This window comes from Dermacentor albipictus, chromosome 3 (genome assembly GCF_038994185.2).
Source record: "Dermacentor albipictus isolate Rhodes 1998 colony chromosome 3, USDA_Dalb.pri_finalv2, whole genome shotgun sequence".
Classification (NCBI taxonomy): domain Eukaryota; kingdom Metazoa; phylum Arthropoda; class Arachnida; order Ixodida; family Ixodidae; genus Dermacentor; species Dermacentor albipictus.
In genome coordinates, this window is record NC_091823.1 from 158661041 (window position 1) to 158688782 (window position 27742).

Sequence of the window (27742 nt, forward strand, 5' to 3'; positions counted from 1 at the left end):
GATTATTTTTAATCAATAACTGCAAAATAACACTTTTTATGTCTCACTACACTTAAAGGGACACTAAAGGCAAATACTAAGTCAAGCTAAAGAGAGATTAGGGCTCGAGAATCTCTACGGCATCAATATTATCGCTAACAGAGCCTTAATAATTGAGAAATTCAGCTAAATGCAGGCCATGATTAGAGACTCCCCCAGGACATTCAAGCACTTGTCCGATGACGAAAGCAATCTTCAGTTAAATTCGGTCAGTAGTACTGATCTGCTAGTTGCAATAAACATCCTTACGTTGTATTCAAGATGAAATAAAATGCTGCTTGTCCATTTCTATTTCATTTTTAGAAAAAAGGAACTCATTGAAATTGCTGTCGACAACGACGCAGGCAGTCAAACAGTTTCATCTGCACTCGACTCTGCGCCGCCCACGCTTTCGCGTTTCATTAGTTTCATTATCACGTAGTGCTGTGCTGGTTTTGCTGGCTTGCGAAACTCGCACTAACTTCCCTGTGCCGGCGAACCCACTTCCCTGTGTCGGCTCGGTACCGCAGTGTGTTGGGCGCCATTTTGTTCACCGATGGCAAGCAGCAAAGGGTGGTGATGGTGTGTACAGCATTACCACTCCCCCGGTTGGGTGGCGGGAGATCTGAATTTATAATAAGGCATTCGGATTCTTCAGACGCAATTTTCTTATAAACTAAGTCTTCTCTTGGCACGAAACAAGTGTTGCGAGGTTTCTGGGATGGTATTAAAACAGTCCATGTCGACTTAGTATTTGCCTTTAGTGTCCCTTTAACACATTGAAGACTGAGTACAATACATAAGACACTTCTCCCATTCAATAGTAAAGCACTGTGTTGTGCATACATGGTATACCAGGCTCACACAATTTACATTTATCTTATACTATAGCTTTGTGTAATATACAATATAATTCATTGTATTCCTATAGGCTAATTGCTTCATTCCAAAAGCATTATATTGATACCAGTGCTTCACTCGCACAAACTGAGGAAAAGAGTAGATTCTCTGATAGAGAGAAATTCAAGTTATCTCTTCTCATATGTTATATGAAATAACTGTAGAGCTATTATCCTTAGGTTTTGATAAATTTTGACAATTTCAATATTGTTTTTTATCATAATTTAATCGAACGGTACCGAACGGAAGGAAAAAAAATTTTTCTTGCACACTTTTCGCAGAGCAGCATTTTCCTTTTTCTTAAGGTGCACAATTTCTATGGTTTTGTGCACCTTGTTCTGACATATTGCACTATTTTGCAAATGCTTACTAGTGCAAAATATATTTAATTCCCATTGCCATGTTTAGGCTCTTGTATATGCATGTAAACTGCTGCAGCCGGCATATTTTGAACGTACCCTATTTGACCTTTGACGCCATGCTGTTGTACTTGTGCTCTTGACGCAGTGACACACTGATACTATGAAATTTGGCTATTGTGAATGGCATGAACAGTGCAGACAACTGTACAAGAAAGACAGAAAGTCAGCATATGTGCTCCAATTTCCTTTTTTTTCTTTTTCGTCCTGTTTCTCTGTGCTGTTCACCATGGTACTGACAGAGTCTGAACTTACGTTACCACAATTTCTAGTCCTAGCTACTCCACTTCCTCGGGAAGAAAATAAACTCAACTATTCTTTCGCGGAAGAGTGGATGAGACATGCCTTGCGGATAATCTCGGCACCCCAGAGGAAAGAGGCAAGGCAGAAGATCAGCAGCTGACCCGACTCGTTGAATTTGCTGTGCTTCATCTTGGACAGGTGCATCTTGCGGTTCAGTTTCTGCACACAGTGGAAGAAAACGGACATTAAAATGTTCGATCGTACAGAAAGAAGGCAAATGCGTGTGTGCAAAATAGTTTATGTGCCATATCCACAAATAAATAAATAAACAAATTTTTCACTGTGCTTTCCACAGTAACCTTAAACCTACAGTACAAGCCAAGACATTCACAACTGATCTCCATATCCCCAAATTTGCTAGTGGTGTGTTAAAAACATGTTTCGCAGCGAACGGGCCATTGCGTAAAGTGTGTTTACATCCTAACCCCACCTCCCAGTCAAAGCTCTCAACAGTTTCTTTGGCTTCCAGTGCATATGTCTATACAATGTATGAAAAAATTACCAAGGCAAAATGTTGAGTGAAAGAAGTGCAGTAGACAGACATAGAGAAAACCCCCAAAGTGAAGTCATAATTGTCGGGCTAGTTAACACTGTTTTTTCGTGCATTTCTTTTTTTGTACACAAATGAAGAAGAAGAGCTTCTTGTTCAACTAGTTGGTTTTGGACGTACACAGATGAGGCAGCTCTGTGACCAACAAAGTACTCGTCAATAATGACATAACGAACGACTATAGAGTAAGTACTGAAAACGAGCCAACCAAGGCTTAAACTTAGAACAACTAAGTGCAATACAATGGAAAGCATAGGAGAAGTAAACCGTGCTTTTTAATTGAAATCTAGGAACAAGAAAAAAAAAAAAGGGGACGGAAGGATGACTTACCGCAGGTGCAAGCCGAATCCACATCTCTTCAACATTTCAATTAAAAAAAAAAAGTTGACTTCCCCTATGCCTTTCATGGTTTCTTCATCTCATGGCTTCAAGTGACTGTGACTAACAAAAGATTCTGCCCCTTGGTTCCCACTACTGCTATTCTTAAACGCAAATTCAAGCAAACTTAAAGCCAAGCTTGTCTACAAAGCTAACACTCGCATAAAGCGACATTATTAATGATGCATGCACAACCATCAAATACGAAAAATGTCAATGCAACAAGAGCAATGAGGGAGAAGAAAGGGGGGATGAAATGCTTACGGTGTGCTTCTTGATGTACTGAATGGAAATAAAGATGATGTGCGTAGTTATGAGGCATTGACAGATGGACACAAAACTGAGAGTGCAATTCGCACCAGCATGACACATCTGACACTCGTTGATTGCAAGGTTTGAGCGAGATATTCTAAAGAAATTATCAAGTCAGGGCTTGTCTTTAAAAGCTAGCCTTTAGGTAAAGCAACAAGAATAATGAGACAAGCAAAGCTTTTTATCGTAAGAAACTAGTTGTAGTATTCGGCACAAGACAAGGCGGTGCAACATAAGAAGTGAACAGTAAGTTTGCTTCCTGTGTAGCCACTATGCCCTCTGTCTCTCACTGCATTGAATAAGATTTTCTGCGCTGACTATGTTTGAAAAACCACACGTTCTAGGACCTGTTTCAGGCAATCGTAGCATTAGTACTATCCATATTGGTGTGTCACTGATGAGCTTCAGTGATGCTTTGTGCTTAATAAATAAACTGTTCAACGTAGATGCTAGAAAAAAAATGGCCCAAGTTTTACAAAATTGTGCAGCATCAACAAGTTCAACCTTAGTGAACAATTGCACAGTTCAGGTGCACCATGACAGGAAACAGCCGTTTTTGTTTTCAAGAGGCTGGAGTGACTGTGAACTTACACTGCATGTTAAAGAAGATCTGTGCAACTTTCAGCAGATGTAAAAGGGTATCGTCTGGCTATCTTCGCTCTCGAGATGATACATTTTCTGGGCTGGCTAGTACACAACAACGTGTGGGTAACAGCCCAACCACAAGACACAATATGTTGCCTTGCTCGGTGCCATCATTGCAATGTTCAACTATGTGCTGCTGCTTCGGCTTGTCGCTGGTCACGCTGACATAGTGTGACAATGGGTGTACTGCAGAAAAGAAGGCCTTAACCTGTTAAGGGGGCCTCCGCAACAGCTTTCATGCGGGGAACATGTGCAGTGGCATCCTTGGCACCAAATGTCAAAGAGCAGCCAACAAAGCAACCTGCGTCGGCATCCTCAACTGGGCTTTGAAACATAATTATGAATGATTATAAAATAAAAGTCACCTTGTGTAGACTTCACTCCAATGGACATGTTTTTTACAGGGTTTGTTTCGACCAGTAATCTGAAATTTTGCTTTGCTACATCGCACTTCGGCTGCTTCCCTTGGTGGTCAGCTAGTTTGTATGGTGCAGGCGGTGAAAACTGGAAGTGTGGCCCAGCCATGCATCCTGCATGGGAGGACAAAAGCGGCTGTATTACCGGGGAGTTGGACACGAGTCATCACTGGCGAAAGCCAGCAAGAGGCTCCTAGTGCTTCCGACAAAGAGTATGAGAAGCGGCTGATACCAATTCGCTGTCTTTGATGTATCAGCTGCCCAGATTAGCACACATCTGAGAAGCTATTTTTGAGGCACAGATAGAAAATGGACCAGTTCAAGGCCGTAAAGAGCAATAAAAGCTGTTCATAGTAGATGGACTGAATGTAAAAAAAAAATAATAAATAAAGAATACCAGAACCTGGTACACATTCACAGGTCAGGTTCAAAGTTACTAGTGAGAAAAATTATTGTGTGAAAGCCAGTGAGGTGTTTTTTCTCGATAACCATAGCATCCAGACTTCCACGCCGGAACATCCACGATGGAACAAACCTCACCACTTTCCGTGCTTCAATCCACCACACTCAAAGACAAGTTTTCGTGGCGATGAAGGAAACACCATCGGGGCAGGGTTTCTGCACATCTATTACTGCACCAGTGGTACAGCAGATTTTGGCAGTGCTTTCCATATCTGTTCCTCAGAAGAGCAAACACTGAACCTTGGTCACAGTGATGATTTTGCATTTGCCAAAACCTGAACGAGCAAAGTGAATAAAAAAAAAAGATTTCAATTCAACACTGAGTGGCCTATATTATGTTTTATTTTAATGCTATCAGTGTAGTAAGTAAGATGTTAAATTTCTCTGTTTCACTGATTAAGCAAATGCACAAGAAGGAGACTGTGGGACCATCTGCACGAGCGCTGTCATGCATGCCCTTTGCCTTCTGTGCACTGCCACAGAAAGCTGTCTGCAAGTGTAGTGTGCAGATGTGTCAAGAAACAGTCTCCGCAATCAGAACTGAAACCGGAATGCAGGCCACCACATCCGCACCCTTCTCAGGGCAGCGTGCGCGCAAGAATAGAACTCACGTCGAGCAGGTACTCCTGGATGATGGCATGCATGACGATGGCAATGAGGAAGTAGAAGAAGGTCAGGCATATGTCCTTGGCACCGTACGTGTAGTTCACGATCCCTTGCGTTTCCATGCCTGGGCAAGAAAACACGCACATGACAACCTTGTGTATCTGTGCATGTATTACACCTTTTGTATTTTCCCACTTGTGACACCCTCGGGCCTTGAAGGTATTGATCTCAATACGCAAATAGTGTTTTATTGAAGTTGGCTGCGAGTAAACATGTCTTGTATTATTTGGGCCCGTTCTATGCAGCATTCATAAAACGACCGAATGGGCACAAACTTGTAAACGTTGCAAAAAAATCAGGAGAGTTGGCACGAACGATGTCCAAGACTCAACATGGCACATGGAACAAGACAACCTCAGTTACTTTTGCACCAGCAAACCCGACACAGCTAACTTGTCTTCACCTTTTATCTCTAAATGTTCCAGTGTGTTTAAGACAATATGCCAACTTTGTTTACTACATTTGTTTATTTATTTAAAGATACCTTACCAGCCCCTAGAAGCATTCTGTAAGGGGGGAGAGTACACTCAAAGATTATAATATACAATAATTAGAATACATATGCGAATACACATACAAAAAGTACAGTGTAAGAAATGCGCTAACATACAGTAATGTGGTGTTAAAATTGTGCAATGAACAAACCAAATTCTTTTGAACGCGAGAGGTCACTGAACAAGAAAGTTGCACAAAGTAAAATATAATCAATAGAATTAAAGAATGAGCGGGACATATTGGGCTATAACAAAACAGTATAAGGGATAGTAGCACAATGATAACAGGAAAGGCAAGAAAAAGTACCGTATTTACTCGCATAATGATCGCACTTTTTTGTCAGAAAAAATTGACGCAAATTCAGGGGTGCGATCATTACGCGAGTTAAATTTCCCGCAAATAAAAATTTTTTTTTTTCGTCCCGCGTTTGCTGCGGGATGCGAGTGCGGGACACCAAAACAAAAATGGCGGCCGGCGTAGCAAGCCGAACGCACCGAACGCGATGTTTTTTTTTTTTTTTTCTTCTCGTGAGTACATTACGTGCATTGAAACAGTTTCTTCCGTGTCAGTGATGAATAATATCGTTAATATCGGCAAGTTTGCGGCAATAACGTAGCCATCTCCACTTTGAGGGGACAGAAACAGATGGGCGCGCTTAGCTGCCAGTGAAGAAACGCATGGCCGGCGTGCTGCGGAAACTGCGGCATCTGTTTTCACTACTACTCTACACGGCACGTTTCCGCTAAGGGTGGGCGAATATCTTAGCTGTGTTACAAGCGTCGGCGTATGAATAGGGTACACTTTTAACGTATCAGTGTAAACGTGGCTACTATCATTGCCGCGCGCGATTTGTTGCGTGCTCACGAGTGCAGATGAAAAGAATCGAAAGGCGCCTTTTTTGCTTTTGTTGACTTCAACCATTATAAAGCCTACCCATAATAAAGGCAAGTTTGGTTGTACCTCTTTTTGCCATGGAAGTGCGGAAAGTGATGAAAGTAATGAAATGAGGCATCTACTTAAGCATGTTTGGTGCGTGCAGACGAGTCGTTCCCGTAGCATTCGACAGATGGTAAGCGCGATCATTATCAGCTAGACTTGGCACACGACATATAGCTGCGGCAAGTTCAGGGTGCGATCATTACACAGGAAATAAAAAAAATCGAATTTTGACGACAAAATTCAGGGGTGCGATCATTACGCGAGTGCGATCATTATGCGAGTAAATACGGTAACACGTTAGGTCATGTTGAGTTTGAAAAATGCGTTGTTAGAAGATGCCAGAAATTCTCCCGGTCAGTCTCATAAGCGATAGTGTTAGGAAGATTGTTCCAAAGGCGAATGGCTCTTGGAAGAGCGGAGTAGTTAAATGAATTAGTCTTTCCGTAGATGCACATGAAATTGAATTTTTCAAAAACCGGTGTGACCTGTAATGAGGAGTTTGAAGAGGAAGAACTGATGGCACTGTATTACGGACATAGTATTTATGAAATAATGATAGCAGGGCTCTATCACGACGATCATGCAAGGGCTGTAGCGAGAGGTCGAGTTTAATTTGTGTTATGCTTTTGTTATAGTCATAACAACGCGAAATAAAATGCGAGGCCCTATTTGAATAGATTTGAGTTTTTCGATCAAGTATTTCTTATGGGGAGACCAGACGGATGCGGCGTATTCAAGCTGAGGTCGAACAAATGTTAAATACGCTGGTTTATGAATGTCTATAGTAGAATTATGCATCTTGCACCTTATGTACCCTAATGATCTCGAAGCACTAGTGCATATGTATGCAATGTGATTTGACCACGAAAGAGACAAAGTTAGGCTAACACCACGATACGTATATATATTCAGTAGCATGCAAAATGTTGATGTTATTGATATTATATGTAGTGAAGAAGAATGCCCGGCGCTGCAGCCACATCGCCAGTCGTCCGGGAGGCTCGAGATTGCCTGAGCTGTTCTGGTTGAGACACGCTGCCTGCTGCTCTCTTGCGCTGTATTGATATTAGATTCTGGTGGAGGTGCTGCGATTTTCCCCCAACCTGGAATTATGCACGCGAACCCTGCCGTCCGTCATGCCTGATGACCCCAGCCCAATATCCCCACCGGTTCCTCTTCACTACAGATAAATAAATGTAGATTTAGTATGCTTGTGGCTAAAAGAAATAATTTTACATTTAGAAATGTTAAGCTTCATTAGCCAAGTGTTACACTAAAGAGAAATAAGTTCTAGATCTTTTGGGGGGATTGTATGATCATCGGCACACTTCATGGCACCATAAAGAATGCACTCGACTGTAAAAATGCGCACGTGCAAGGAAATGTTATTGGGTAAGTCATTAATGTATATTAGAAATAGTAATAACCCAAGAACGCTGCCTTGTGGTACACCTCAAGTAACGTGTGAATGAGGAGAGGAAATATTATTAACTACTGTGAATTGCTGACGATTAGAAAGGAAATTGCAAATCTATGTTAGTGTAAGAGAATGTAATTTAAGAGCAGATAATTTCAAAATCAAACGGCAATGTGCTACGAGGTCAAACGCTTTTGAACAGTCTGAAAAATTTGTTGGTGACTGTAGACATTTGATGAAATTATACATTCTAGCATTTTGCAGCATATAGATGTTAATGATACTAGACAGTAGTTTTCTGGTGTGTGTTTATTACCCGACTTAAATATGGGTATGACCTTTGCTATCTTCCAGTCTGAGAGCAGCACGGCAGTCTCTAAAGACTGCCCGAAGATCTGAGACAGAATATTACTGGATGCTATGACGGTGTTTTTCAGAATTTTAGAATTAATGTCGTCAATGCCACACGATGTGGTTAGGTTGAGGTTACTTATCAGGCATGCAAATTTACTTTTTATGCGTTGCATCTTGCAATCACTCAGTTCAGCCCTTGGGCGCGGCCGGGCAGCCACCATTGAGGGTATGAGCCATTGTTCATTGCTGCGCGTCTCACATGTGGGTCTATTCTCTTTTAAGTTTGCTATGTTTGTTATTAAGTTGCTTCCATTTTTATGCGTTGCATATTGCAATTACTCAGTTCAGCCCTTGGGCGCGGCCGGGCAGCCACCATTGACCTTTAGCGCAACCACGTGACGTGACGTCACGACAGCCGGAGGAAGGCCCCAACTCGCGCAATATGCAACGCATTCTTGGCTTAACCAAGCTAAGCCTGGCCATTTTTTTATATCAACTGCCTCTTGATCTTGCAAAGTTGCAACCATTCTACTTACCTTTATTTTTTTGCCTCACTATTTCTGTCCCATTATACGGTGACAATTTCTTTAATTTCAATAATAAAAGAAAAACAGTAATGCATTGCACAATGTTCACAACAGTCTCAGCTGAAGGCTTCATCTATACACCTGACAGCTCAGAAAATCTGGGACCAGTGTTACCTCATTACCAGATCATATGCTACTTCTGGCAAGTTTTAGGCTTGTCAAGCACCCAGAATTCTTTTAGTGGATAGTGGATTCTCAGCAGACTGAGCGACACAATGGGTTTAATGGCCCAAATAAACACAGGTGACATTTGGACACTATGAAACGTGGCATAGTAGGGGGCTCCTGATTCACTTTGGTTCGTCATTCGAAGCTTGGTACGCGCGTTTAATATTTGTATGTTTCTTATATTCTGCAGTTTTTCTCGACTATTCAAAGTCTAACCTACTTGTGTAGCATTGTTTCCATCTCAGACGTTGAGATGGCAGCAATATATGAGGTTTTGACAGGAGCATGCCACGGGGCCACTGGCAGAACTGCAGCACCGCCATACAAGTGCATGAGGCCGACACGTGGTGCTCTTCCAAACGAACAGCTGGAGACCCTATACTCTGTTCCATACGTAGCAGGCAACATTGCAGAAGCTACGCAAGTACTGCAGTCACAGAAGTATCACTCAGCGTATTTTGCAGTGCAGTTGTTTTTGATCTGCGATGCTGCCTATCTGGAATAACTACTTACTATTATATTACAATAGAAGACTTCCCAACTTGGGTTAGGTGGCACTATGGACGCTGCCAAGCAGAACCGCTTGCGAGAGCAAATGAAGAAGTCGGCAGGCAGAATGGTCATGCAGGTGTGTTTTGTACAAGAGTACCAGCTGCGAGATTGTGTCTCCCGTGAATCCGTCTGCACCAGCCTGCCATTCAGTGCCACAACAGTCAATCAGCTGGCGCTCGCATGTAACTGGGGTCCACTATTAAAGGGCACAGTGGGGCTCATAGCCTCCTCCAGGTGCCACCGCTGAGTGCTGGCAGGAGCGGCAGCCTCGTGCAAATGCAGCGAGTGGCATAATGTGGTGCATTATCAGTGCATGCTAAAAGTGAAAATGAAGAAAGAGGCAACGGATTCATCAAGGGCAAAAAAAAGACCCCAAAGAAACTTTTAAAATAAGTTACCTCACAAGCACTAAAAATGATGATTTCACCATTGCATTGTGGAACACGACGACTGTGACATCCCCAAGGTGTCTAAACCCATGGTCAATTGATACCCCTGCCACACAGGTACTTTGGGGCACTGTGAAGTCCCATTCGGATCGGGTGTTTCTACATGGCCACTTCCAACCATGATTTTGCACGATCCGGATAGAGTAGACCAGATCATAGGCCATAATCTACACCGTGATGCTGACTGAGCACAACCAACTCGATCTGGATTGTTGGACCATGCAGCGGTTACCATTCTTGATTATGACCATGATCAAAAGCACCTGTGCTGCACTGGTACCAAAGAACAACCAAGAGTTAAAGCGACCGAAACAGCCGTTTCCATCCTCACACAACACAACTCGCAGACTCAAGACTTTGTGGTCAGCATTCTTTTTAGAAATAGGCTACCTAATTGTACGCCAGTGCTACTCAACCTTTGAACCATAGCAAAACAATAGCCACGTAAGGAGTAATTTTGCAAAGATTGCAAGCATTACGAGCGCCTCACATTGCCAATGACCTGGTACATGATGACACTGCTCTCCTCCAGGGGGAATTAGTGGTGCTGGTGTCTGGTGGCAAAACTTGAGGTTGGGAGCCCTATTACAACTTGCGGACATAAGATTATGTCAAATCCCGTATTACTGGGGCACTTAGGGGCTTCCAGTATGATGTACTATGTTACGGTCCCAAACGCAAGCAGTGTACTGTGCCCATCGGTCACAGAAATGGGTTACTCTGGTCGTTCGGTGCTCAATAGGTTCAGATCTACAATGCTTCCTTTGTAATAATTGTCACACTTTGCAACATAAAGGCACAAGCCTTTATCTTGAAATGAATGGCTGACACCAATTTCTATCACATGAGATACGCTATTTCTTGATTGCAAATGCAAGCAGTGAGTGGTCACCATAACCTTTGTAGCCTTGCCTGCAATGTGTGAAACAAAGTACCACAGAAAGAAAAAAAGCCTTTCAAATACTTTAGAATGAAGATTAGCACAATTACACACGCTGCTGCATGATTAAATTGTGATCACACCAAAAGTGCTTCCAACAGTCATGGATTATAGAACAGGTAGAGATGCTGCAGCAAAGTCATCATTGATCAAGTCAAATATAATTAAGTCACTGGTCATAAAAGAAAAATTACTAAACAGTCATAACATCAGGAAGTTGACAGCACAGTGCAAGTAATCATCAGTGCAAGCTGTTCCTGCTTATGATGTTAATATTCTAATTTCAGATATGCTGTTGGCATGTGTGAAATGCCACCTGTCACACACTTTTGCTTCAGCGCAAACACCTGTGAAGCCTGCGGGCTCTGTGCAGCTCTGCCTTTAGCTTGACATAAGCTTTGTAGTTGTATAGATTAAGCACTTCGCTAACCAGACGCAGAGTTGTCCAGTATACATACAGACACAGAGACATAGTATATATATATATATATATATATATATATATATATATATATATACATAAATGTTTTTTTTTTTTTAAGTAAACGTAATGTTGTACTACGAAGCTGCCGAGTGCGGTGTCCACGGCTTGAATCTTCTCGATAACAAGTCGACGAGAGAGTTGCGCGATCGATGAGGAAGGGAGAGGGTAACGCAAGTTAACAAAACATACACGTGTTCAGCGCTGGCCGGCGCCGATCAAATGCGTCTGGCGAAGCTCGGTGTTACCGCGAAGTAAAGTCAATGCAAACAACGTCGATGGAAATGGAAACATGTACGCAAGTTTCACGCATCGTGAGCGGAAAGAAAGGATTCACTACTCACCGTCGGTTGTGTTGTGATGCACGGCGATGAAAACCGAAGCATATGGTGCGGTGACCTGCAAGGGGGGCGCAAATTAAGCTCGTCAGCCGAGGGCAGCGCAGTTCGCGCATCAATCGAAAGAAGCGCATCGCCGAGGCGCTTACGAAATTTGCAGAACGCCATGCGAGCGACGGGCTCTTCGGAACCTAAGGGACGAGTGTGAGCAAAGCTAAAACCGGACCGCTGCGCACGGTCAGTGAATTGAGGCCATGTAACTAATCGAGCCTCCGCATTGCCAAGGAAGGCAAAAGTTAACGGAACTACGTCGCTCGAAAGCCGCACCGAAAGTGAAACTCGGCGCCACAGAACACGGCCAAGTTAGCCGCACATCGGGATGGGAAACTCTTCAAACATGACGCTCGCTCACACATATCTAAGCTCGATTGACGTTGCTATAAACTACGATGTGCCGGATTGGAGTCAAGTTAAAGCGTTGCCGACCTCAATTTTACACTGCTCAAATGCTTAGTAAAATGTTCCGCAGTTGTCTTCGAAGCGGGAACAGTGGAATGACGGCAAAGAAAACGAGACTGTATTTGATCAGAGAAGAGCCGGCCGCTATAGAGGTGGTGGTGGCGGCTGCAACGAAACACTGTTTCGACAAAACGACTCACTTGGAACAGGAGTCCCATGACAAAAAGCATGGCCACGCAGGACACAATGTCGGCATGGTTTTGGATGACGAACTCGTGGCTGAAAATCGGAGGGTTTTTGGATCCCGTTCGACGTTTGAGCGCCATCGCTGCGGTCCCCTGGCCGACGTCGCCAAGACGAGATGCGGAAAGGAAACCGTAAACAGCGACCGGCCGAAAGCACTGCCAACCGGAAGCCACGTGGAAGGGGACCGCAGTAAAGTCAAGAGTGTAGGGCCGCAGTTAATAATAATTGCTGAAATGAATCTCCATTTGTTTATAGAAAGATTAGCGATAAGTAATTTTTTTAATATGCGGTCGATAGTGAAGTTTTTTTTTTTTCGTTCCTCGTTTGATTACTCCATTGGCAGGCCAGCGTTATTGTGGTTCGTGGCCACGCCGTTGTCGATAAATGGAGCTGGTGTGCGTGATGTATTCGAAGCCTTTTCTCAAACGCGCGAGGCAACAGGATTGAGACCCCACGTTCGAACCCAGGAGTCCCTCGAAAGGACTGGGCCCCAATAAAGAGAAAATTTGAGATCACGGTGTACGAGTGCAAGCAGAAAAGTGCTGAGACAGACACAAACAGCGCCCTCACGGGTTTGGCGCAACAAGAGTCGCTGCCTATGCGCTCGTAACTAGGAACAAGCCCCTCTTGCATGGCTGGAGTTTTTCACGGCAAACAACATGGGCGTCGCGCCCGACCGACGGAAGCACGCCAACGGGAGGAACCGTAGGATGTGAACGACGAGACGCCACCAAGGTGAGTGCCTTTGTTACCTCGGCACCTTCTCGCGGATCCGCTATCTGCGTGTTTTCGTAGGCGCTGCCGATTCGATGGCCTGTGTTTACAAACGTGCTTGATTAGGCCTAGCGCCTCTTTCGGCGCCCGCGGTTTACACCTCTGCCGAAGGCGCACGGTTCCGATGCGCGCATTGAGCGCACTCGGTCTGGCCAGTCTATCCGCTGCCCCCGTGCCCGTTCAACAGTTGTCCTTCGTCGTGGGCCTCGGCAGCAGGTCGACGAGCTCGTTTCTTGCCGTCGGAGCACGACCGATGCGCTCACCGCCGCGAACTCGCGGCTCTGGTGGCTCTGGTGCGGCAAGCGATGAGGAAGGTGGTGCATTGGCGGCCGCCGATTTCAAAGCCACATCTTATCTCGAGCGAGATTTTTTTTTTTTTTTGCCTCGCGTGAATGATCGGTTTCGTCGGATCGCTGGGAACACCCCTCTTTGCCCTAGCCCGCGCGTTGCTCTGCACGCGCCAGTACTACTACCGCCTTGCATTAGCCAGCACCGGTTATCCCACTTCGGTTTCTCTTTTGCCGACAACCCCGTTGCGCGCTTTGATCCTATTAGTTTTGACCTTCAGAACGTCATAGACGCGCGATCGACGCTGTTTCCCTGCTGTCGAGCGACTCTCAGTTGCTGTCTGCTCGACGCCCATCGTGAGACGCGGTTTCCGCGCGCGGTCTGCTGTTGTTCGATAAGCAAAAATATTTTGAAGAGAGTGCCGCCGAGCCTTGAGTAGCTTTTGTGCATCGCGCTGTAAATAAGTAGACGCCCCGGCATCTGCAGATTTTATGGCGGGTTCACGTTGCATAACAGTTCCTCGAACTTTTCTAAGAACTGCCTACGTTCGATGAATCGCGACCATCAGATTCAAGCGCGCGCAAAGTGTTCAGCAGATTACCCCCCCTCCCCCCGGGCAGGGTTGCGCTTCTAGAATTTTGTAGCGAAGCGTCTGTGAGTTCAGTGTTGTCTATAGATATTGAGTACTTTCTCGGTCATCCTCAACTTCCATCATAACGACCTGTTTGTGTGGAATGAATGAGACCCGCTGCACGTGGTCCAAATTCTCTAATTTGGGTCTGGACAGCTGTGTACTGTTGAATGAAAGGCGCGAGATGTGCGCGTTAATGTACCCAGTCATTGTAATGCGGCGATTACATTGCATTGCTGTTTTTGCCGTGGTATTTGCCTGCGCCCGTTGAATAAGTTGCCTCTGAAATACCTTTATCTCGAATACAGGTGATGGTTGTTCTAGCAGCACGGCGAGAAATGATTTAAATGCAAAAGGCAGACAAGGACAAAGGCAGAAACTGACGTTTATCATTAGGTGCACCAAATGACACGCAAGGTTGTAAAATAGCAAAGAAAAAAAAATCAAGCGAATAAATGGACTTGCATTTGGGCAGTCACTTCACATGCATGCTGTTTTTCACTAACAAATATTTTTCTTGTACAGCTATGTCTGACTGGACCCGCCGTGGTTGCTCAGTGGCTATGGTGTTAGGCTGCTGACCACGAGGTCGCGGGATCGAATCCCGGCCACAGCGGCCGCATTTCGATGGGGGCGAAATGCGAAAACACCCGTGTACTTGGATTTAGGTGCACGTTAAAGAACCCCAGGTGGTCTAAATGTCCGGAGTCCTCCACTACGGCGTGCCTCATAACCAGAAAGTGGTTTTGGCACGTAAAACCCCATAATTTAATTTTTTATGTCTGACTGGCCCACTACAATGAATTACCAACTAGGTCTACTAGCCAGCTTCTAAGGATAGTTAGGTTGATGTAAGGAAACATTATGCCATAGTACAGGAATGTAGCACGCATTTGCTTTTTTTTTTCTTCTGATAATTGTAATGATTTGTGACAATTTGCTCATCATTGTTAATCCCTTTGGTTGAATATGTTACTCAATTGAACAGCCTTGGGTGCTCTGCCACACACAAATAACAATCTTTAGGTACATATATTTCTACAATGGAATAAGTTTCTTAGCAAAAGTGATACAATAGCTTGCTTCTAAAGCACCTAAAAGATTTAGGTGCCGGTACAACCTATATATGTTGACATGCTGTTTGTGTTTCCTCCAAAGTAGATGTTAGGCCATCCACATGACTGCACCAGATTGCTCCAAAGGGACCCATTAAGCATACCTATCCACATTTATGTATTCATTGAAAAATACCAGAATTTTAGTGCTTGCTTACGATTGTCATAATGACGCTGATACTTAATACTTCATATCTTTGTCCAGTTCATATCAAAACTGATTTCAGCATAATATGAATGTTTGTATCGGTAGAATGTTCATATCGTTCCTACAAAACATTTAGAATTTTTTCATTTAGAACAGTCAGTCATTGTCACGGGTAACAAAACTTTTATTTTTCACAAAATTTGAGTATTTCTTTTATGTTTTCACTTTGTCTATATAGTGCTCCAAGTTCTAAGGTCGGCACGTCTGTATTAGGTGCCCTTGAAAAGCAAATGTCACACTTGCAGATAAATTTCTCCCGATCTTGTTTTGAACCAGGTGCCAACGCCTTTCCAGGGTGGTTGCTTTACCTTCTGAGCCTTGACAGCCATTTTCCCCCAAGCACGTGAGCAGCTCAAGGCTCAGTTAATCGACAACTAGGAGAACAGGAAGCTTGGAATAAGTATACATGTTCGAATAGGTTCTGTAAAAGAAAATTCCAGAAACCTGCCAGGGTAGCCCCAGTGCCTGTGGCATTGAGCTGTTCAAGGTCACAAGTTGCGTCCCGTTCGTAGCTGCCACATTCCGACGGGGACGGAATGCAAGAACACTTGTGAGCAGTGTATCGGGTGCACCATAAAGAACTACAGGTGGTTAAAAATTAATCCCGAGTCCACCACTAAGGTGTGCCTCATGATCGGATTGTAATTTTGGCCCGTACCAGCCCAAAATTTATTTCTTTTTATTTCAGGAGGTAAGCGAGGTTTTCTGTAAGGAAAAAAATTGCCATCCACCTTGCATTGTATCTGCAAGTACACTGCTGCAGCTGTACTTGCAGATACAATGCGGGGACAGGCTTGCAAGTTTTGCAGTGGACACTCGCAGTTGGGTCTGTTCTGCACAGTCACTCGGTCGCATTCACCGAAGTATGCATACGCAAGATGCACGTTTTACCTGTTCTGAACGCACATGTTGTCTTGTGTATCTTTTATCTACAGTTGGGTGAATATCGACTTTCTTGAATCCGAATAGTAAATATCGAATCGAATATCATATAGCCAAGCGCAGACACATACATTTAAAGCAGGAACATATTTTTAGGTATAATTAAGTAGCATGCTTGACCTGACTGCTGAAAAGAAGACGGCTCAGTATCACAGACAATTACGATCTAATTGTCGCTGAAGAAACTGCCCAAATAGCCTCTCAACATCGTTAGAGCCAGGTGGCAAGCAATCCTGCCAGGGATATATAGCTGCTGAATAAATGGTTGCAACTAAATTAATTGTTACTAAAAAAAAATAAGGAAAAGCTGCTGAAGGACTTATGCACAACTATCACATGTATAAGGACTTGTTGCAAGAAAAATATCACTGGTTGTAATGTAAAAGATGAAACTACTACATGACTAGACTGCCAAATACACTGTATTGTTGATTGCATGCAAAGATCACGTGCTCTAATGTACACAAGCATCCACTGTGAAACAAAAAAGAAAAAGCTTAATTGCCAATTTTGTCATTGAACCGCTTCAAAAACTTTTGTCATTGTTTGACTTCTGGTAATTTCCAATAAATTGTTTTGCAGACAGAGAACAGTAACCAGACTTTTACAGTCGGTTGTTGCAAAATATGCTGGTTTCGATATTCAGATAGTTCATTTTCAAATACAAATAGTATTTCTATTTATATTAGAAACTTCGGATATTCGCCCATCGCTACTTTTATCCACTCCTCTGCTGTAACTTTATTTGTCTGTCATTCCCTCTTTGGGTCACCATTTAATGCAGGCAAGATGAAAACATGCTTGACTGCAAATTTCTTCTTGCCTTCATCGACTTCTATCTCGATCATCAGGCCTTGCACTTCGCAGCAGACAGCTCTGCTATTACTTGTACCTGTACTGTCAGCATACCTACCATCTTTTAAAATTTTATGATAAAATGCCCGATATCTAGGGGTTGCTTACAATTGTTGTATCTATGCCAATAATATAACTTTTTTTTTTTTTCAACGTAGGGGTGAAACTGATCTCAACAAAATGCAAATACAGCCGTCGGCAGATTTCTGAGAGCCTGCACCCATATCCACAAAATTTTATTTTGCTAGAATTGTTCATAAGAGTGAATCCCAGCCAATCCTGATGCTGGTCTGTTATTAATGAAAGCAGTGAGCCATTGTCAAAGAGCACTTATGAATGAGGAGCTTTGTGAATTCGGCCACTGATTTTTTCGGACCTTCTCAATTATGGGGACCTACTTGCCACCACTAAAACGGCAGCTGAAATTTTGGCCACCATTGAATAAATAGTTAATAAATACACTCCCTGAGCATTTCTGTTTTTTCTGTGATGCAGGTATTTTTTGCTGCAAATATACCACAGTGTGTGCCTTTTCACTGTGTTCCTAGAGAACAAAGTCGGCTAATTAAAAAAAAAATAATGGTGTACATCTTGAGTAATAAAACAGTTCTTTTTTGGTAATTTTCACCAAATTTTAGTTTCTGTTGGCTTTGGTGGTAGTATTTATTTCATATTGAGGTTGGCAGGTCTGTACTAGTATTGACCTGCCACCAAGGCTGTGTCAGCCACCGCTGTAGGGGCACATGCATGATAACGCTATGCTTATAGTGCCAGCTGGAATGAACCTTGGATCTAGTATTGAAATCGGTTCTGCTGGGCAAATTATTATTTTTTTTTACCCACTTTGATAGCAGTAATGGGCACCAGCGCCATGATTTTTTAGTGGTGCTTACCGCTCAATTCTGTGCCACTCTTCGTCATCCACTGTTCACAGCTAGCTGGTCCCATTGGTAATGTAGGCAGAGCATCACTCTGACCACTGACGAAGCACGAAAAGGAATAGCATCAGAAAATCATTGCTACGAAATCACGGCCCAGAATTCTGAGGGAACAAAAATAAATCTGAAATCACGATAATGAAGCAGTAAAGCTCAATCAAGGCTCTTGCATTCTTTATTCTTTACTGCAAAAGTTCATGCTCCAGTCTTCTCACTTGTAGAAGCCAGTAGCTTTACTGATTACACGAGTAACTTGCCTTTGGACGGTGAATGTAGGTCTTGTAGTCAGCTGCCTCAAATAGTAAGTGGTGTCTTATGCACTGAATGAATGCACACTAGTCCAGCTTTCACTTTGGCCATGATGAGAAAATGTGTACCTAATTCTCACTGCTACTTGGTGTTGTATAAAAGAAGGAAAAAGTGCATACACTCCTTTTCTCCTTTCCATTAGTGACCTTTAAAGCAGTTGCTTTTAAAAGTGGCATCATAGCCAGAAGATCTGATGTGTGTGCACTTTTTTTCTTTCGTTACCCATTGCGGTGGCTCAAGAGGCTTTGCTGCAGAGCACAACATCATGGGCAGGATTTCAGGCTGCGTCACATGGAGCCTAGGATTCCAAAAACAGTGATGATGGGGTAGCCCTGCTTGGGTGAATTGTCACATGCTTATGAGCAGAGAGGTGCCGGCAAACGGAACTGTGTTTTCTAGTCTCCTCTGTGAGTCACAATCATGGACTCTGGACTCAGGCACTTTGCCCTTGTTTGTGCAGAACTTTGGCCGGTTGACGCTTCCATTTCTTTAAGCCTTGGCTATGGAAATTAGTAACACACATATGCATTCGAGGTTGTTCTAGTCAACTGACTTCAACAGTGTCAAGCAGAGTGGTTCACATTGCATTCTTGCAACCATTAGAAAATAAAATAAAAGGGTGCACTGTGAAGCAGCTCGCACAGATTCAAAAGGGGGGCGTGCGGCCAGTGCAGCATTGTTATTGCAAGTGCCTTTGCATTGTGCTATTCTGAACACAAAGCTGAGGCTCGTGTAGCTTTAATGTAAACAATCTATTTCCAAAACAGGTTTTGTGCTTCCATCAATACCACACTTGTAATTTCAGTAGGTAGGGAGCCCAGAAAACGAGAGAGCAAAGGCCCTCTGTGGCAACAAAGAGTGCACAACTTGTGGGGCTTATGTCGGGAGTTGTCGCTTTTTGCACATGCAACCACTCTGGGCCATCATTTACAATCATCGCAGCTTTGTCCTTTCCAAGTTATGTCATGCTCTGTGACAGTGCTGGTTCTTGTCTTATATGAAACCTTCAAGACAAAGGTTTTATGCAAGGATTTCTCTGGCCCTAAATCTCGAAAATAATGTGTGAATGTAAGCAGTAAGAAAAGTCATGCTGTCTCCTGTAGTAAATTTGGAGTGGTTTATTAGCTTCCATTTTGTGAACAGTGCAAAAAATGTGCACAAGTGCATTATTTGTTTGCTCGTTCGTGACTTGCACTGTTCATAAAATGGAAGGCTGGCCAGCTAATTAGCTGACATTGATGACAAACTGTCATCCTGGGTCACCCGCTTGTTGCGACACCAATGTTCCGGTTTTAGCGGATACACGCACATGTGATCTAGATGCTAGGGATACAGCATCCATTTCTTTTGCAAGAGGATCTTTGCAAAAGAAATGGAAACGGCAAAGCAGGATGTCTATGAAACGCAGAGAGCATACATTGCTTCACCCTTTCCCCTGCAGAGTGAAAATATAAATTTTAAGAATGCAGGCATGTTTGAAACGAGGGTAGACAGGCAGTAGTGTAATAGAGGTGGGTGTTAAACCTGCAAAATTTACGTTATTGGCTGTTAATACAACAGCCCTAATCTTGTGAATTTCCTTTAGCACTAACCTGATATAGTACCTGAAAGTGGCACAGGTGTCGTTCATGAAGAGGACTTTTTGCAATTTGAGCATTCAGCAGTGTGATAAAAGCATCATTGTTGAGTGGTACCACATTACCACCACCTATGGTTACATGTCATATCCTGCTTTACATATGCAGCCGTACTGCATTTGGCACACATTTTTTAACTGGTGACATAAAAAGGTGATGTAATCACTTGTAGCGCTTTGGGTGACTTAGGACTTCGTACTTTAATCAGTAAGGAAGGCAGTCATTGAAAAGAGGAAAGTATGCAGACAAAGGTAAACATTGTCATCTAAGGACAGCAGAATTCTATACTGAACTGTACAGTACCAAGCGCGGTTGCCAGGTCCTGAAAGTGTTATGTAGCCAGGAAATCTCAAAAAGTAGCCAGTTCACTGCAGATGCTCAAAAACAGCAGCTGAAAAAAATCTCCGAACTGTAGCCTTGGGCAGTTGCATGAGTAAAACGTTGCCGGTGCCGAGTATGAAACTGATTCTTCAGAACTGCTTTGTTTAGTGCCCCTTTATTCATTGAAAAATGTGCCTTGGGACAATCTTCATGCCCTCTTTAGCTGGACTGACAAAATCCATTCAACATGGAACACCTTCTGGTTCCTTCCATGGAACGTCTCCTTTCATTGTTGATCGGTCAGAAAACTACATGGTGAAAACATAAATATTACAGGATAAATATAGGCTGCTGGTGCCTGTGGTCCCTAATGAAATTGAGTGAAGACACATGATACACATTGATGTGTAGCTAGAAAAAATAATTTCCCAAGGGATAAGAAACGTGACTCCTGAGCAGGTTCCAACTGAAAGAAGCGCTTGTACCTAATTGTTAAGAACAGTACTTCCGTTCTGAAATAGGATGCTTATGATTATACTGTAAGCAACACCCACAAAGAAGCTAAAACATTCGCCAAAAAATGCATTTCAAGAGCAATGATTACTCGCAGTTTTTATAAATGATCCTAATATGTTTTCGTGCCTTATTAATCCATCCAAAGATAATTTAGTCGCTTTAGCTTATTCCCGTATATCAGCGATACCCGACAATGTATGTCCCTGCGTCCTGAACTCTGTATTCTGCAGCAACCCTGACCCTGTGCTTCCAGCTTTTGAGTGTCACAATTATCCAGCTATAGATTTTAGAAAACAAAATGTGACTGGATAGAAATGTGAATAAAGGTCTAAGTATCTCATCAAGCTCTGGTGCTGATTTGGCCAACATAAAATTTTTGAAAGAAAGGCACTGTTGCTTATTCAGCTCTGATAACTGCAAAGATATTCCAGCAAGCTTTGGACATCCATCAACTCCCTGCAGACTGGAAAATCTGGAAGGTGATCCCACTTCACAACTATGGCAGCAAAAGCTCGCTTTTCACCTACCATCTCTGTCACTAGCATTCCTTGCAAGGTACTCGAACATACATTGTTTTCACAATTAGTAAAGCATTTAGATTGTAATTTATTCTTTGCACGAGCGCAGCACAGTTTCCAAATAAGTTTGTCCTGTGAAACCAAACTTCTTTCACCCTCAGCCTTCATCTTATTCTTGACAAACGTTTATGTGCTGACTGTGTTTTCTTAAACCGTTCCAAAGCATTTGAGAAAATCTTTCATAATTTGCTTCTTTTTAATTAAGCTTAGTAAACTGAATCTTGATCCTAGCCTGTTTGCATGGCATGAGCACTTTCTTCTTTAATGAGTCACACTTTGTTGCATCAAATAACCACATCTCTCTGTGTAGCCCTGTTGAATCTGGTGTTCCCAAAGGATCCAGTTTAGGCCCCAATTTTTTTAATTTACTTTAATGATTTACCTAGCATAATTAGTTTGAACATTTACCTTTTTGCTGACAACTGTGTTATCCTTCACAACATTTCTGACAATGCTGATACTAACATCCTGCAAGACTATATTAACGCTGTCTCTAACTTTCGTGACATATGGTTAGTGCAACTTAATCCATCTAAGTGCAGGGTTGGGACTTGCATGTGTGCTCCGGCAGTGGCCGCGAACAGCAAGCGGATTTGTTCTCCTGAAAAATTCACCTATGATTACAATACTCCCTAATGCGGAATTTGAGTGCAGCCCTATCTGTGTTTTCATTTTGCGGTATATTGACTAGCGCTGACACTCTGTCTCGTCCGGCACGTTGCAAACAGAGCAAAGTGTGGTGCGACTGCCTCGCTAATCGTTGCGTGTGGGCGCAACTCACAGCAGCCGCTGCAGACAGATCACGCTTTCGCCATGCCCTCCTCCTCTGCTTTCCTTCTTGCACTCTCCCCGTAGGGTTCTTTTGCCTTTCTTTCTTTTTTTCCTGCCCCCCCCCCCCCCTCGTCCGCACTCCATGTTCACGCCTTCATCCTTTCGCTGTACTCGTTCTCTTGGTTATGAGGACTGCGAGGAACAATGCCGGCGCTCACCGCAGGAACGGCCGCCTAAGAGCTGCACACTTTAAAGAGTGTGCAGCTGTTCACTTTCCTCACACCACTTGACGGCGCCTCCCGTGCAGTTTCTCGTAATTTTTGCACTTATAACACTGGACTTTTAGGTAATTCCGACAAGTGGCTGGCGTGTGCGTGGCTGATCCCGGCTATCGTCGCTGCTCTCGGAATGATCGGGGCAACTGCATTTAGAGTGTACTAGAATCGATGACGGTTGAGTGGGCTGAGCAGCGCAGCGCTTCCTAGCTGAGACACAAAACAAGTAAAAGTAGGCTGAGGTCGCTGCAAGCGAAGTAGGTATTAGGGAGGCGTGTGGCTGCAGCGAGTTCAGTGGGCAGGCGTCTCTGTTCCCGGGCCGGTATTACGTAAAACTATTCCAGTCTGTTTTTCTACCCATATGGGCAAGGCCCGAGCCGTTTTGACCTATTATGAAGGGCTAGTGGCGTACTTGGACTAAAAACTGATAGAGATAATTTTAAATTATACCAGCCCAGGGTCATTTGCGGCTCTCTGGGTATGCGGTGACATATGATGACCTAGAAATTATGTTACCACGTTGATTGGACAGCAGAACTTGAATATTTTTCGCGGTCATCAGAAGCATTAGCGGTGGAATATATAATTCAATCGTAATGCCATCAATGTTTTCGGCTTTACAGGAAAGCATGTGCTCTGATGACGCTCCCACCCACCCTTACGTATTCTAGTAAGCTATATCTACAAAGCGTGCTACCACCCCGTGTTCTGATTGGCTTGCAGCAATGCAAAACCATTTCTATTATGTAGAAATAGCTTTCAATAAACCACAGTAATTCGTAACTCTGGCTTCACCGAACAGTCTGTTGGTGAAGCGAATTTCCAGGCACTTCACCCACACTGTCGAGACATTAGAGAAAGGTTTATTTATAAAAAACATTCGCGCTACTTTTTGAAATTTTGGACTCGCTATTGCAGAATGCATTTTTCTTTAAGGCAAAAGCCTTAGATGGCTGATGAGTCGAAAATTTGACTGTCTGGCATTATGGCGCTAAATTCAGTGGCACTAAAATTGGGGCCGAACCCTCTACCTTTGTGTGAGTCAAACCCACATCCTTTCGTGTTAATTAAGGCACCGCTAAATAAGGCAGTATTACCAAATTTGCATGCAGTAGGTGGTCTCAGTATTTGGGTAATATTCTTCAGAATTCAGCTGAAGACAGTTGCAGCTCGGAGCTTGTGTTGGTTTATACTGTGTTCCGCCATGGTTTCAAAGTGCTGTGCCATATTCCACCAAAATTTAGGCTGGCCTGCTTCAAAATTAAATTTCATCTGTTCTAAATTTGTCCAAAATGAAATTTAGTCGGCTTCAAGCTGCTCCAAAATGCAATTTTGTCTGCTCCAGACTGCTCCAAAATGCAATTTTACATGCTCCAAATGACTGAGCAGTACCACCTCTGTAAGTGCAAAAATATGCATGTAACTCACAGAAAACTACTACCTCCAGCTTATTGCCTAAATGATGCTACCTTGGAAGTCATAACTTCTTACAAGTGCATAGGTGTCCATATAACCTCAACACTTTCCTGGTCTTTACACATTGATAACACAAGCAACAACCGCATTCTAGGTTATAGTCACCGAAACTTCTCTTGTGCTCCTTCATCATTAAAGCTAATTTTATACCAGACAAAAATTACCAAGAAAATTAAATACGATTCATCCACCTGGGATCTGCATTCTGAAGCCCTGGTTTAGTCACTTGAACAAGCTCAAAATAGTGCCCCACATTTTATTTTTAGCAATTATAGTCGTACGGTAAGTGTAATTTTATGAAAAATTCCTTGAAACTTCCTCCACTTTCTGCCCATCATTAAGTGCTTTCATCTTGCTCTGTTTCACAATTTATACTTCCAGAATTCCTACCTGTGTAAAAACCTTATATCATCTTCGACATACGTTAGACATTGATCATTGCCATAAGGTAGTAATTTTGCAGTGCCTCACTAGAGCCTGTCATGAGTGTTTCATTCCCAGGACTCTTCAAGAATGGAACTGTTATGTCCACGGTAGCTGTAATAAAAAGCATTTGTGCCAAGGAACAGAGTTTATTTCGGAGAGACTTTTGCACAGCGCTTATTGTTTTCAGTGTGGTTATTGCAATTGAAGACAACACAATATTTCATATGGCCACAGCCGACATCATCGCTTCAGTCTTCACTTTGGCTATTGCAGTTCATCAAAGTCTTCTTAAAGAATCGCCTGGTTACTGTGAAAGTGGGCAATCATGTTGTACTACCACAGTTCATCCAATGCAGTATATCCCAGGTAGCTATTCTCTTGCCCACATTAGTTAATGTAGCCATGAAAGACTTGCCTAGCCAAAAAGCACCGTGACAATGATTTTTGTATGCCATGATAAAAAAGAAAATGTGCTTTACATATCCTGATTGAGGATGATAGTGGCTTCATAAGGATATAAATGTACCATAGTGATGCATAAACGACACTGTAAATGTGATTACGCTGCTTCCTTGCTGGTTAGGATTAAGACTGGAGACTAAGGTAATAAATGATACGGTGAAAGGACTTTACTTTTTCAAATTATTTTGAAATCACTTATAGTAAGAAACATAGCTTTTTTTGATAAAAATATAGTAGGGTGAAAAGGTATATGTTATGTGAAATTTCATTTTAATAGCAACCTTAATCATCTCTTGCTGCCTTATTTTATTGCTCCTTTGTTTGTTCTTTACTCACTTCCCTCTGTAACACTCTTGGTGTTGAGGGTACAATAAAAGAAAATTTTGAAAAGTAGTCTCTTTGGAAAGTTAAGTGAAGGCAGAGGAGTACATTGGCAAATGACTAGAAAGAGAGCTCCAGCTTAGAACATGCGTAATTCATCAGTACTCAACAGTTCATGTTTACTTTAAACAACCATTTACTTGTTTGTAAATGTTTGCTTAAGCCAGTGTTTCTCAATCTTTTCAAACACATGACTACTTTTTTTTAGTTTAAACCTACCATGACCAGGTTTATAAGCCTTCTGAAAGTTTACTTTATTCAATAACCTGGATACATTTACATTTTAATTTAATTAGAAGACATTAGCCACAGCATAGCTACCAAAGCTACTTGTTAATGTTTTCTAACAAGGATTGATTTGATCGTGTATTTTAATGAGAAGGATGTAGTTTTAGCCCTTGAGGCCTGGACTTCAAATACGATAACATTTTTTTGACTACCTCCCAGGAAGAATTTCGTCATCTGGCACTGATAAACAAAGCAGTGCAATGAGGCATTGACGTCATTGGTGAATCTGATAAGTCAACCCTCCATGACCCCCCCCCCAAAAAAAAAAAGGAGAGAGAAGGCTTATGACCTTCAGTTTCAGAAACACTGGCACATGCACTTGTACAAGATAGTCACTACTGTACTTTCAAATAGAATCAAAGCATTCTTGACATGAATCAACAAAAAAAAACAGGCTGGCTTTAAAAATTTATATTTAATTATGGATCACATTCTAATTGAGAAGTCTGTAGAGCATAACTTCTCTGTGTGGCTTTCTTAGATTACATAAAGATGTTTGATTCAGTAGAGATACTAACAGTCATGGAGGCATTGGGTACTTAAGCACAAAATAGTGGAAGCATACGTAAATATCTTGGCAGTTATCTATAAAGATTCCACAGCTATCATAATTATTATTTTTTTAAATGGAAAGATTCTGATAAGAAGGGGATGAAGCAATAGGGCACAGTCTCTTTAGTGCTAATCACTGCGTGCTTAGAAGAAGCATTCCAGCTCTTTGACTGGGAAGAATTATGTGTGGGAATAAACAGGAAACATCTGAACAACCTTCGGTTTTAAGGTGATATTGTCCTGTTAAGCAACACCAGAGATGACTTGCAACAAATGACAGAAGGCTAGAAATGCTACTATAAGACAGCAAGAATCTGTGACTGGTATTTGGCCACTAGATGCTGTGCGACAGTATATTCCTGTGGGCCACAGGGACCCCAGATCATGAGAAGGAAACTTCCTGAAGAATAAAAATGGGTTGGAGGCACTCGCACATTGATTGGCAGCATATTGTTTGTTGCTGGCAAGAACAGTTCACAATCATTGCATTCTGCTGTTACTAGCCTACCGGCTCGAAACTTGCAGGCAGATAGATAGGTAGATATATACATAAATAGCCCCTGGAAAGTTCGGAAAGTGCCTAAAGAATCTCGATGCATTAAAGTGAACATGTTACATGATGACTGTACACGATGGCGGTCTTTCTATACTTTCCTTCTGGTCATGAAACTTCCTTGAAAGTTTCATATAGGGACAAAAGGCAGCACCAGAGGCAGTAGTGTAAGTAGAAGCTGAACAATCTGCCATGCCAGATGGCCGGGCCATGCGATCATGCTTAAATTACATGTGGCACCATTGTATGATTGGTGTGGCCTCCCCTAGTAGCTTTCCTCGCACTGTTTCAGTCGGCTGTTTCTATTTGCACTTTGTTTAGTTAGTTAATACTTGTGCCAGATGGGCGAGGTTAATGCCATTAAAAGTGTAAGGCCTTAAGTTTCCATTATATTTCAGTCGCTGCTGCACGCACATGCTTAATGACATTAAACATTGCAATGGCGATAGCTGCAGTGAAGTGGTTAAGTTTGCTTGCCAACCGTAATGCAATAAAGAACAGTTATCTAGGAAGCAAATGTTTAAGAAACAGTGTGACAAACATTAATAGGCATATTTTATGTAGTTTACTTCAGGAATGTCAGTGTTGCACTTAACAGTAAACTGTTTGGAGCCAAAGCTAGCTCAACGGCCTATCCATAGCGTACCCAAAGCAATAAAATTGGAAAAATGGCGCTCACAGCTTCAAAGCTTTCAAGCAGTGATCCTCAAGAACTTGACCATGTGCTCCAGTTCATTTTGGCTTATGTGCTTCTTCGAGCCAAACAGCTTCGAGAAATTCGAAGGCTTCAGTATGAGGCCAGCAAGGCAAGGAGGGGCCGCCGTGCAATCAAACAGCTTCGCCTGGCTATCGCTCTCACGATTAGTAGTCATGTGTAACGGCAAGATTGCCGACAAGGTTCTGACTGGTGTTGTATAAGTCGCGGGTCGCTTTTTTCATCGCGACAATAGAC

At 42.8% G+C, this 27742-nt stretch overlaps 2 protein-coding genes across 9 annotated transcripts in view; one reads left to right on the forward strand and one right to left on the reverse strand.

The window, feature by feature from the left end:
* Nucleotides 1-12712, reverse strand: part of TRAM (translocating chain-associated membrane protein 1) — a 36779-nt gene extending 24067 nt beyond the window's left edge. For 2 of the 5 annotated variants that reach the window (XR_010566388.1, XM_065440527.1), the window contains exons 1-5: nucleotides 12449-12712; nucleotides 11796-11850; nucleotides 5015-5133; nucleotides 2833-2850; nucleotides 1683-1799 (exon numbers count right to left, since the gene is read on the reverse strand). Coding sequence is in view for 4 of the 5 variants with exons in the window: in XM_065440527.1 (XP_065296599.1) it covers nucleotides 1683-1799; nucleotides 2833-2850; nucleotides 5015-5133; nucleotides 11796-11850; nucleotides 12449-12574 (435 nt within the window). In the remaining variant the exon portion in view is untranslated. Of the gene's footprint in view, nucleotides 1-1678; nucleotides 1800-2832; nucleotides 2851-5014; nucleotides 5134-11795; nucleotides 11851-12448 lie in introns of all 5 variants that reach the window. The other 3 variants (XM_065440528.1, XM_065440529.1, XM_065440530.1) reach the window with 3 other exon arrangements.
* A 131-nt stretch (nucleotides 12713-12843) lies between these two features.
* Nucleotides 12844-27742, forward strand: part of pps (protein partner of snf) — a 141336-nt gene continuing 126437 nt past the window's right edge. For 2 of the 4 annotated variants that reach the window (XM_065440522.1, XM_065440525.1), the window contains exon 1: nucleotides 12844-13229. The gene's annotated coding sequence lies outside the window, so the exon portion shown is untranslated. The remainder of the gene's footprint in view (nucleotides 13230-27742) is intronic. The other 2 variants (XM_065440526.1, XM_065440524.2) reach the window with 1 other exon arrangement.